The sequence below is a fragment of the Aspergillus thermomutatus genome, assembly GCF_002237265.1.
Source record: "Aspergillus thermomutatus strain HMR AF 39 chromosome Unknown NODE_41, whole genome shotgun sequence".
Classification (NCBI taxonomy): Eukaryota; Fungi; Ascomycota; class Eurotiomycetes; order Eurotiales; family Aspergillaceae; genus Aspergillus; species Aspergillus thermomutatus.
Genome location: NW_020798090.1, coordinates 105,764 through 118,202, shown reverse-complemented (window position 1 = coordinate 118,202; position 12,439 = coordinate 105,764). Strand labels below are relative to the sequence as shown.

Below are 12,439 nucleotides of genomic sequence, written 5' to 3'. Positions count from 1 at the left end.
CAGTGGGAGGACTGTGATTCGAACCGGGGTCGTCTGGGTAGGCAGGTACCATACTGTAGACTCAACGGAGTTGCATAGGCAGAGTTCTGCGCAATAGTACGACCGCTGCACTACCGCCCCGGTTCTTTTGGTTGAGAGGAAGACGTAATAATGGTTCATCTGTTGCCTAGTGGAATGCCTAAAAGGGTAATGCATGGGTTGGTACCTGAGGAACGAGGCTCGGAGTATAGTGTTAAGCCTGAGGCAGCGAGGATTTATCTGACATTGCTTGCTATCCTAAATGTCGTTTTGATCTGCATCCTATTCCTCCTACAATCTTGTGCCCTCTGATGTCTCCAACATCCACTGCAACTACAGCAGACGTGCTCAAAGCTTCGACAAGAGAAACATGGCTGCGCTCGGCACATCAGCCGTGTAGCTGAGATGCGCCGCAGTGATGATCAAAGTCCCCTCACACACCAGGTCTCCCAAAGCACAGTATATCTTGGTGCGATCTGTGGGGAAATTCGGGATCCGCCCTCCATCCTGCTGGTTGCGCGTATCGCCGAACAGCACAACCCCCTTGACCATTTCCTTGACGTTGCTGGGCAGATTGCGAATGGCACCGTGCATGACAGCGGCTCCCTGACTACACAGTTCTTTAGCTTCACTCAAATGTCGTGATCGAACGAAGGGAAAAATACCTGTATCCACCAGCAACGATCTTCGTGTCTGGACACTTGGACGCAGCGAGTTTAAAGAGACCCGCTGCCTCGTCGATGGCAATTTGATTCGTGCCCTGCGGGAGGAAGTTGGAGGCCAGATCAGCGATATATGCTGGTCCAACGCCTTGACAGGCCACTTGGCCTGGACGAGCGAGTTTGAGAGCGCTGCAGACGGCGGGACCAGTGGTGATTCCCTTTCTTCGGTCAGTATCTACCAGAACTAAGGCTGGTACAAAGTATAAATACCAGAAGTCCAGGCTCGGTGGAACCCCGGGCAAATATGAAAGTGACGGGCTCGCAGGGACCAGTCCGAAGTTCATTCTCGGGAACGGCAACTGCTTCGTTAGCATGAGACTGGTTTTAAAAAGAATTGGGACATACGCTGCCGCTTGTCAATGGCCACAGGACTGGCTACAGCCATGGTTGCGAGGGCGAGGAATGCAAACTTCATTTTGATGAGGACTGGAGAGATCTTAATCTGCTGATAATGATGATGATGATAATGATGATGATGATGATGATGATGATGATGATGCTGCTGCTGCTGCTGTCTGGCATCAATCACATCCTCGAGGCGACCTGGACGCTCTCTTTATACCCTTGGAATTCTCGATGCTCAACGGCAGTTGTTCTCAAGTCGACCCGGCATTGCTCTTCATCTCTCCCAGCAGTGCATACGAACGAGGCCTCATCCTCGGCAGGAGTGCTGCTGTTTTCGATGGTATTGGTCAGAATCTGGATTCAGTCAGTCCTGGGGGCCCTCAAACCGAGGCGAAATACACATACACACCTTGCGGAGGAGGGGTGCATTGCTTGCAGAGGGTCACGGTGACCATTGGCCGAGGGTTTTAATATATATCTTCTCCATGTTTCGCGATTACTCCGCACAGAAAGTCTTGGCTGCGTCGAGGATGACCTGAAGAAGTCTATTAGCGGCAGGATCCTTCATTAAGAAAAGACAAGTACCGTTCTTGGCTGACCCTTCTCGGTATTGTGTTGTTTGAAGTGAAAACTGCAGGCGGGATTGTGGTGGTGCAATGGGAGAGTGTTCCATAGGACCAGATATCCGAGGTCAAACCCAAATCACTCCATGAGTTGTTGGTATCGCTAATTCTGGCTGGAACACTTGACGAATTGATGTCTGTTGTACTTGGTATCATCCACTCCATGTCTGACTTTGGGTCGCTGCAGAGCATATTCAAGTGATGATCAGACTGGCACTGCCTGGACGTCGACCATGCCTTTAAGACAGTGGACGTCGATCGACGGTTCTCGCTTAATTTTCGCCGAAATGGCTTCTCATTGGTAATCCACTCAGGGTCTCATTTCATTCACGACGATCCCTGAGAGCCGTCAGCCAACTTGGTAAAAGATCTGGTAGACTTGGGGATAGACGACACGCTAATGTTGGGGAAGTGGCCTCAGGCCCACCCCCTTTTTGACAGCATCATTGAACAACCAGGACTAAGGTACACTATTAATATTAGTCTCTCTATTCTCTGCATCAGCTTTTCAACAACCGAGGCTTCTTGATTTGTTGCGAAATCCAGAACCCGCTGCAGAAGTCTAAAAACAAACTGTGGCAAGTGGATTGCGTGACTTGTCTATGTTGGGATGCAGTAACGCTCGAAGTAACACATCTCTGATGGGCTTCAAAAGATGCTAACCACGTCGCAGTACCCTATATCCGACAAGCTATCAGCAAGTTGTCTTCACCTCTTGTATCATGCATTTATCCTGGAACCATCTGATTGTCGTTTTCGCTGCTCCAAAATTTAAGCAGTCTGATATCCACCATGACAAAGTAGGTATTCTCCATGACGATCTGTTTCCACCAACCGAGTCTGAGTTCTGACTCGCAGTTGTTTATCAGTTTTTGTTGTCTGAATCGGGAAAAGTCAATCTTTCGTCGCGATGATCTTCGCCCTTTCAGTGCTCAATGTCTGCAGGATTCCCGCCCATCACGATGCCCGTCAGAGCCCGTCATGCACGGAGAATGCTTCCTGTCCCTGATAACCTCTCAGGGGAAGACGTGTCAAACTACATCAACCGCCAGACGCCCCTTGATCATCATCATAATCATTATCCGACAAAACGATGAGTTCCAAACTCAAGCTCTTGAGCCTGCTGGCTGCCGCTGGCCTGACCTCCGCTGTCCATCTGACCGGATATGAATACATCGTCGTGGGGTCCGGCGCTGGAGGCGGTCCGCTGGCCGCTCGTCTCGCTCTCGCCGGCCATAAGACGCTGCTGATCGAAGCAGGAGATGACCAAGGACTCAATGTCAACTACACCGTGCCGGCATACTCGGCCCTGGCCTCTGAGGACGAGGAGATGGCCTGGAACTTCTTCGTGCGCCACTACGCCGATGAGGAGCAACAGGCACGCGACTTCAAGACAAGCTACGAGACCCCCGACGGAGAGATCTACACCGGTCTCACTCCGCCGGCCAATTCCACCATGATGGGGACCTTATATCCCCGTACAGGCACTCTGGGTGGCTGCACCGCACACAACGCCATGATCGCGGTCTATCCAGACCGCTCTGACTTTGAGTACATTGCCACGCTGACGGGCGACAGCTCATGGTCCCCCGACAACATGCGTCAGTATTTCGTTCGCATGGAGCACAATGAATACCTCCTCCCTGGCCAAAAGGGCCACGGCTACGACGGTTGGCTGCACACCGACACAGCGCCCTTGGACATCGTTCTCAAGGACCCGCAACTGCTCAGCCTGCTGACGGGCGGCGCCTTCGCCCTGGGTAACATTACCCACACTCTCATGAATTTTGGGACGCTGCTTCTGGGCGACGCCAACGCCGATTCGCTCGCCCGCGACACCGAACCGGGATACTACCAGGTCCCTCTGTCAAGCACCGACGGCCGCCGCAACGGGCCCCGCGAGTTCATCACCACCGTGCGCGACGCCACGAACCCAGATGGCAGCAAGAAGTACCCGCTGGACGTGCGGATGAACTGCCACGTCACCCGCGTCGTCTTCGACACCAGCGTCTCCCCGCCCCGCGCCACGGGCGTCGAGTTCCTCGACGGCAAGCACCTCTACCGCGCCAGCCCGCTCGCCCACCTTTCCCCACCCGGTACCCCCGGCTCCGCCGACGCCTCCCGCGAAGTCATCGTCGCCGGCGGCACCTACAACTCCCCGCAACTGCTGAAACTCAGCGGTGTCGGCCCCGCAGATGAACTCGCCCGTTTCGACATCCCCCTCGTCGCCGACCTCCCCGGCGTCGGCACAAACCTCCAAGACCACTACGAGGTCGGCGTCCAGGCCCACGTCCCATCCAACTGGACCAGTCTGCACGGCTGCACCTTCAGCCTGCACGGAGAGGCAGACCCCTGCCTGAACCGCTGGGAGTCCAAGCCCCTCCTGGGGAACAGAGGCATCTACTCGTCAGCCGGCTTCGCCGCCGCAATGTACTACAAGTCGACCGTTTCGGCAGACGATGCCTACGACGCCTTCGTCTTCGGCGGACCGGTCAACTTCCGCGGGTATTTCCCGGGATACAGCGTGAACATCACCGAGCGGCACGACTGGTTCACCTGGGCGATTCTCAAGGCGCACCCGCGCAACACAGCGGGGACGGTCACCCTGCGCTCCGCAGACCCGCTGGATACGCCCGAGATCGTGTATAACTACTTCGACACGGGCGCAGACGCAGACCTGCAGGCGATCTATGAGGGGATCGAACTGGCGCGGGATGCGCTGCGCCGTCAGGCGGTCCCCACCACCGAAGTCCTGCCCGGTGCGGAGGTTGTAAGCCAGGCGGACATCGAGACGTATGTGAAAGACACGGCGTGGGGCCACCATGCGTCCTCGACTTGTCCGATCGGCGCGGATGATGACCCGATGGCTGTGCTGGACAGCAAGTTCCGGGTGCGCAAGGTGCGAGGGCTGAGAGTCGTTGATGCGAGTGTGTATCCGCGCATTCCAGGGACGTTTACGGCTATCTCGACGTATTTGGCTGCGGAGAAGGCGGCGGATGATATCTTGAGTGAGTTGGAGGGTTGACTCTTATTATAACGGGACGAGTTCTGATACTTTACGACTTGGTACACCATATTTGGTATAATTATTGCCATCAAGGCGGCTTCGTATTGCTTCGTATTTGTGATCTGTCAACCATTCTATGTACAATAGTGCATCGTTGTGAACCCTCACTCACAATGATCGATTCTTCTATATCCTATACTTCCTCCTCAACACATTACCCAACTCTCACTGATCAATGAATTCCGAGTGAGACCGAAATCTGTTGATTTAACAGGGCACGGATTTTCTGCTTAAGCTGCAAGAATGCCCAGGACATCGTGTCATGCTGCGGCTAGTCACGACATTTCTTTCCGCCGTGGGTATCTGGATTTCTGTGGCTCGAGTATAGTAGGTGGTAGCAACAGTTATGTGCCGATCCCACTTCATTCTCTTCAATGATGCCATCATCAAACGACAATGGCGACGCTGCTGTAGTGTTGTAACCGAATGGATGTGACGCCATCCACCAGTATGGTCGTATCAGATCTCATTGATTCCATTAAGATCGGCTCGATAATGATCAGTGCCGGAAAGGGCCTCCAGAGTTTATTCCCGGAAGCCACTGTAGTACCAGGTAACCTCCCTCCTGGTTACGGACGGTTGTTGATGGTGCAGCTCGAGTATCGCTCAGCTGCGCGCGAACGGGCAACTACTCCAACAACCAATTCAAAGCATTGTTGACGAGCGCCTCGCTGGTCAGACTGTGGTCATTGAGAAGAGCAGACAACTTGCCGCTCTCGCGGTCAGACACTTTTGCATGCGACGGCGGGATCAGAAGCGCAGACTCGGTTTTGAGGCTCCCCGTCAGTCCAAGGATGCCGGACTCATCGCTGGAGTTGTATTGTGATGGTCGCGGAATGCTCGAGGGTTGCGATCCGGGTGTTTGCCGCTCCGCCAGGATGGCCGTGTGCTCGATGACAAAGCGGGCCAACCAGTTGTCCAAGGTGAACGGATTGCACATGGTATCTTGGTAAGTGGTTTGAAAGTCGCGGAGTCGAGCAATCTAGACTAGTTAGCCACCAGGCATATAACTGACTTGGGGGATGTAGAAAAGATGACTCACTGATTGCCGAACAGCGGGCCAATGTGTTTTCAATCCCATCAGGTATTCAAAGTTCGCAACTAGGCGTTGCCGGGCGGTTCGCAGCTCCGATAACTCCTCGCTAACCATCAGAGCCTGCATGTAAACACAAGAGCTGACAATGGCCACGTGCCCGTAAAGGAAGTAGTCGAGCTGGCAATCGTCCACCTTTGTGAAGCAATCGATGATTTCAGAGATCGCATTGGCGCTTTTTCTGCACTGAGCAATGCCATCTCCGGTTGATGCAGCGTTTCGGCCTGCTCGTGCATCCAGGGAGGGAAAGAAAAGCATTTGCCGGAAATGATGGTATGCAATATGCATGGAGAGAAAATTCCGACCCAGGCCCTGTTTGGCGAAGAACACGAGATTCGCAGAGCTATAGGCCAATGTTGGAGGCAAACCCCGAACCCATCCGTCCAGACACTCTTTCAACAAGGGGACCTCGCCGAGGTAGGCGTCAAAGGTAATGACACCACGGCTGAGTCGCGTTAGGAGGACGCTGATTCGGGTGTATATGTCCAAAGTCCCCGCCATCTGCGCCCACATGTCACATCTCGACGAGGACGGAACGGGTGCCTCCCGCAAGAGTTCCGGGTCATAAGTGTGAAACGCCACATCGTCTACCTCGGGGAGCACATTGAGATTGTTCAGAGACGTCCCCGAATTCACTGACATGTCGATGATAGTCCACGGGTCCGCAACACGGATGGAAAGCCACGTCCGCCGACGCTCTTCTCGATGCACAACGGTGGAGTTTGGCGGCATGGCCCATAAAGAGAGCACTTCGGCGTGTGTGCGGGCAATCCCGATGTAGACCTGCTTCGCCTGAGCGTCTCCGTCTCCCCCTACGAGATGCCCCAGAAGAACCGCTCCCTGAATGGTTTCTAAGCTCGGATAGTTAACTCTCTCCTGAAATAAGCGAATGGCTTCACCGGCATAGAGCTTGCCACGTGACTCTGGACCAACACCATTAAAGACAGGATTCTTCGAGAATCTGCCATTGATCAGTTTCTGCAACAGTTTCGCTGCCACGTCGGGACTCGGCTGACATACCTCGCAACGAGCGCGCACATGGCATGCACGTGCATCAACGACGCTCTGCCTTCATTCAGCAGCCGCATAAAGCTCGCCTCGTGAAACAATGTATGCGCAACATTGTGGATGGACCGAAAATACAAAGACACCAGCTCCAGAAAAAGCGCTGGCGTGGCCAGCATATACAGATCCAGCAGAGGTTCCTCAGGCGGTAACTCCTGGATCCTTCTCACCGGCTTGACCTCAGCCCGTGGAGGTTCAGGCGCTGGCAGCTTCTCCGCCACAGGGTGATGGGACGCCGCCGAGCCATTTGTCGCAGCGGCAAACACCCCGGGTTCCGTACTAAGACTGCACGGAATCGCCAGGGACAAACAGAGTTCGCAATTATTGTACCTGTCCCCAGCTGGAACACAGCGCCTCTTGCGAACTCTGAGCAGCGCGTTTGCGTTGGTCAGCTCTCCTGGCCGAAGTGTACTCAGTGTAGTTCCTCTTACCGGCAGGTTGTGCACGCCCCGGCCCGTGGCCTTTTATCTCCGACGACCATGATGAAAATGATTATTGATATTCATCAATTGGCTCAACCTCATACGCAATTAATTGCAATGGAAAACCATATTGAGTGGACCAGTCGTCTAATAATATGGTAGAATTAGCGAGGAAGAAAGGGAAAAAAAAAAATCAGACTTGAAGTCGCGTTGTTGTTGCTGCTGGATGGTGACTAAGCAGAAAATAGGGAGACGCCAAATATGTGTGTCTGTGTGTAGGAAGATTTGTATGCACGCTGATCTTACAGTAAGACTCGACAGAAACTCTCGCTTTAGTGATTGATAGCGTGACTTTGTTGATTGAGATAAAAAATCAATCTGTGTACAAATCTGTAGCGGCCTCAGTCGATCACCGCAAGACGGCGACGAGATACTCGACTGTACCGATGAATTCCTTTCCCGCCATCTCATTTGGCCTTGACGGAAGCGACACTCCCTAGCTTGGCATTGAACTTTCTGTCCCATCGTCGCCATGTCCAGTCACCAGATTCATCATCAAACAAGTCCCGCCAACCACTCCGCAGAGGAAACAACCCTCGCCTGTCTCGACAACACCTTTTTCATCAGAATATCATGAACCTCCTGGTCTCTGTCCATGCACAGATCCTCCAGCACAGTCAACTGATAGTCCAGATCAGCAGCCTGCCGAACAGTTGACAGCACCGCCCCGCTGGTGATCAGCCCGGCGACGACCAAATGCTCCGTCCCCAGACAGCGAAGCACAAGGTCCAGATCCGTGGCGGTGAAAGCCGACACGCGGCGCTTGGTGATGATCGGCTCGTTGGCGTCCGGCGCCACGGCGGGATGGATCTCGACAGAGGTATCGCCTTCGCGGAAGGACTGTGATTCTCGGACTCGGGAGCCCATGTCACTGCGCGGGTGTGTGTCGGGGTATCCTTCCCGGAAAGCTGTCTTGACGTAGATGACTTTGATGTCGGACTTGCGGGCCGCTTTGATGACGGGAACGAGGCGTGCGAGGTAGGTATTGGCGTCGTCTAGGCGCTCGACGATGCCGTGCTGGATGTCCAGGACGAGGAGGGCGGTTTTGGCCATGTTGCACTGGATCCGGTTGGCGCTCGGGGAAAGAGCTTGCGCAGAAAGTCAATTCTCAGAGACTACAGTGCAACTTGAATGAGCTGCAGTGCAACGTGAAAAAGAGATGAGCTTATGTAGGTTGTGATTCTCAAGTTGTCTTTTACATCTAGAGCATCCCGGTTCCGCTTCAGACAAGCCGGTAACGGCTCTTGACCCAATGGAATCACACCTAATCCTGTGACGGGGCTGATCCGGTCACCTTTTTTTTTTTTTTTTCTTCTTCTTTCTATTGAGCAATTCATGAAGAAATTTTAAGAGAAGGAAAGGCTTCTACTAGCAAGATTATTTCTTATCAGGATGGTGCTGCTGCTTGTCACTGTGATGACTGGTGCTTTCCACTCAGAGGCACACTATATGGAAAAATATAGGGGAAGCAACACTAGGTTCTATACATTCAAGACTTGCTGTCGATTCGTCGATCCGCCATTTGCATATTCAACCGCACACCTTCAGGTCAGCCAGAGACTTAAGATCAGTGGGAATAATGCCAGCCGCAACAGCATCTAAAGGGTCAGCACCTGTTGACCACATATCATCGGCAAGGGATAGCCCACCTTGGTATGACCAACGATAATCTCCTAATTGAGCCTTCCACGTCCAGAAAACCCAGCCCTGCTGCTTCTCATATGCCGTGACCTGGGCGGCAAACCACTTCTTGTAGAAGTCCTGGTTAGAGTCAGGCGACCAGTCGGAGTTCCACTGCACGTCATCAGGAACGCTCAGACTCCATTCTCCCACGACGGTCGGCGTGTTACTGTCCAGCTCGTCGCTGCAGGAGGTCCTGATGTAGCTGTCCTTGGAGACGTCGACGCTGGCCCACTTAAGATAGCGGTGGTCGTCGTATGCGGCGTAGTAGGTGTCAGTCAGAGACTCTGTGGGATCACCCGAGCCCCAGAGTTTGTCCATCATCTGGATGTGCAGGTAGTTGTTCTTGTCGATGTTGAGGCTTTGTTCTGCAGCGCGGATTCTCTGCGGTCAAGGCGTGAGCATTGTCTCCGTGCTTAGAGGAAGAGCTACCCACCTTGAAAGCGCTGGGATAATAGCTTGTCCGCATTGAGCCAACTTTGTCAGCATTCTGGATAGGCTCATTGACAACCTCGAGCATTCCGACATTGCGGAACTTGTCATTCTGGTGGATGTTGGTGGCCATCCACTCGAGGAACTTCAGCGCCCTCTCGAACTGGTAATCCTGGTAAAATCCAGCGGTGGGCGCATACTGGCCCGTAAACGGATTCTGAGGTGTCTGAGCCCCTGGAGCACCGTGCAGATCAATGATAATATACAAGCCTGCATCACTAGCCCACCCGCACAGATTCTCCAGATACTGCAACCCGCCCTGAGGGAAATGCTCACTATCCGAGTAGACCAGGTCCTCGCGCATCCAGTACCCAACAGGGACTCGGATGGTATTCAGCCCATAGCTCACCATCTCGGCGATGTCATCCTGCGTGATCCAGGAGCTCCAGTGGCTCGCGAAGGCACTGTTCGCTTGGACCTGGCCCAGGCTCGAGACGCAGTCGAACTCGGATTTCTGGCCGCCGCAGCCCATGTCTGACCACGCCTTTTCTGCGATCCATGGCTCAAAGACGAATTGAGAGCCCAGGTTCACGCCTCGGATCTTGCCGTTCGAACTTGAGAATAGGTTCGTACCGTTTGTTGCGGTGATCTTCTTGTTGACCTCAGGCAGCCAGGCAGTTGCCAGGCCCGATAGAGCGCTGAGAGCTGCGAGCCTCCTAATCATTTTAATTGTAGCAACGGGCGACTGCCTTTCACCTCAAGAGCGACGTAAAAGAGACTTATTGATCCGCAACGCTGTCAAGAAAGATTGATGAAGGACTCTATTTATCTTAATCTCCGACCCCAAAATCTGAAACGCGGATCGATGCGCTCCAGCACGGGAAATAATCCCTCGCTTCAAGAGTACAAATGCATCAACATCAGCCGCGCCTGAGCCTGAAGACGCCGATCACTTGCTTAGGCTCGTGGGGTTTTCCCAGCAGGCTGCGACGTGCGAGGTCTAAGTCTAGCATTCTGTCCATGAAGTCGAACGTGCGATCAGATTGCTAAGATAGGCTGGTAGTTGAACGGGAAGGGGAATTTCCAGAAGTGGATGGTTGATACGATTCTGGACTTTGAGATTGGAGGAAGTAAGGGATGAATCGGCTGGTAGCATCGAAGAAAGCATCCAGGAGATGAGATGCAACAATGTAATACTACCATCCCAATCACTAAATTTGAAGGGAGAAATAAAAGCGAAAAAAAGGCGGGGGGAATAGTCACCGTAAGCTCAAACAGTCTGTCCGATAGAAGTCCCTGGAGTGAAAGACCCAAAGTGATCGTCAACTCTGCGCGGTCAACTAAACTACAGGATTTGCCTATTTGGGAAAATGGTAGTCCTTCAGCTCACTTCTCCCGTCAACTCCCCGATGATGACCCGGAAGATTCTCGATAATGAAATGTCAAGATGAATCTGATGCTCAGTTTCATTCACTTGAAGATAACAATCAGAGTCGTCATCGTGCTGCTCAATCTTCGCAAGTCTCTCCACGCAAGTTTTCGATGAGGTTTGTTTACTTTTGGACGAAGCATCATAAATCACTGCTTAGTCGGCTTCTGAGAACCATTATCGAAGAATGGCTTCTCAATCATCATTTGAACGCTTAGTAGCCTTTTTATGTCCCAGTTGATGGACTGAACAGTCTCCTCCAGCGATCCAACCTGGACTGATGGAAACACCATCTGATGCTGGATCGAACCAAACACGGCCAACGTGGCCACAATCGAGGTTGAATGAACCATCGGTCTACAACCCATTTCTTAGTATGTCCCTAGGTGCAGTCTCTCATCACATAATGTTTGCTCACTGGTCCACTTCCTGGGGCACTCCTACCAAGAGCATCCCAAGAACGATGGGGCCCAGGCCCAGTATCAGCCCATAATTGCGTCAATGAGACGAACTGACGGAGCCACTACTGCTTCAAGACCAACCAGCTAGATCCAGGGTCCGAATTGGCACAGTCCTGGCCCTGAAGGCACAACTTCGAGTATAATGGATATGTCTCTGGAATCCGAGACCAGAGAATCGCAAGAACAGCAGTACAGCCCGCAAGTGCACGATTCATCCAGCCTTACTGCGCAACTTGGACTCATCGCACCATCCGATATGGTAGCTTGACCAAGACAACTAGCCGTACGGCGTCAGACGATTGACGAATATATGAACTCTGTAGTCCGGGAGAACTTCAGCTGTCCCTCACTGTCAGATAATGAGGAGATCCGAGAGGACATATTGTGTAGCTTCACATGCGAAGTGCGCGGCTTTTCCTCGCTGACACTGCGCACAGGGGTTTTCGCGGCTCCATGGTCGCAACACTAGAAACCTCTTATTAACTTCTGTTGGCTCAATTGTACTGCGGCCATTATCTCTCGCTCACCACCCGAGTGAGTCGGTCCCATTTTTATGAATGGCTACGAAAAATCGCTGTGTCCGGTTGAATTCGGGATTGCGACCCGGCGCTTGATGGTACGATCCTCCATCTTACCAGGAGCGGACGCGACCTGCTGTAATGGTTCAGACATGGGGGTTGAGTTGATCCGTATGCAAAGATGACCTGATCAGTCATCGCGACAGGAGAATACCTAGCAAGGCACAGAGTCATGCTTGTGGTGTGTGGGGAGGTACTGATACGTTAGTCAGGCACCGACATTCGTATCTCGGATCCGAGAGCTTCGATCAAGAATTCATCCCGCGCGCTGGTTAGACAAATCCCGAGCAGTAGACATATTATGCAACATCCATGTCCGATTTGTGTCAGATTGACAGTCCTCACTTCCCACCAGCATCCTGCCTCGGAGCCGAAATCAGGGATGTAACAACAATAGCCAACAAAGAGATGGAATCCGTTCGAACTCGAATCGCTATTTGACGA

At 52.8% G+C, this 12,439-nt stretch overlaps 3 protein-coding genes across 3 annotated transcripts; 1 reads left to right on the top strand and 2 right to left on the bottom strand.

Moving 5' to 3' along the window:
• Window positions 1-366: 366 nt before the first annotated feature.
• On the bottom strand, window positions 367-1,155 carry CDV56_108615 (cutinase family protein; the record flags this gene model as incomplete). The annotated part of the gene is made up of 4 exons (XM_026762234.1): window positions 367-628; window positions 684-898; window positions 951-1,039; window positions 1,086-1,155. The coding sequence occupies 4 exons, from the start codon at window positions 1,153-1,155 to the stop codon at window positions 367-369; spliced, it is 636 nt and encodes a 211-aa protein (XP_026616476.1).
• A 1,646-nt stretch (window positions 1,156-2,801) lies between these two features.
• CDV56_108527 (choline dehydrogenase family protein) lies at window positions 2,802-4,733 on the top strand (the record flags this gene model as incomplete). The annotated part of the gene is made up of 1 exon (XM_026762146.1): window positions 2,802-4,733. The coding sequence occupies one exon, from the start codon at window positions 2,802-2,804 to the stop codon at window positions 4,731-4,733; it is 1,932 nt and encodes a 643-aa protein (XP_026616475.1).
• Window positions 4,734-5,403: 670 nt separating this feature from the next.
• Window positions 5,404-10,251, bottom strand: CDV56_108391 (uncharacterized protein; the record flags this gene model as incomplete). Its single annotated transcript, XM_026762010.1, has 7 exons — window positions 5,404-5,757; window positions 5,818-6,829; window positions 6,889-7,212; window positions 7,930-8,474; window positions 8,958-9,013; window positions 9,065-9,479; window positions 9,532-10,251. The coding sequence occupies 7 exons, from the start codon at window positions 10,249-10,251 to the stop codon at window positions 5,404-5,406; spliced, it is 3,426 nt and encodes a 1,141-aa protein (XP_026616474.1).
• Between the last annotated feature and the right edge of the window lie 2,188 nt (window positions 10,252-12,439).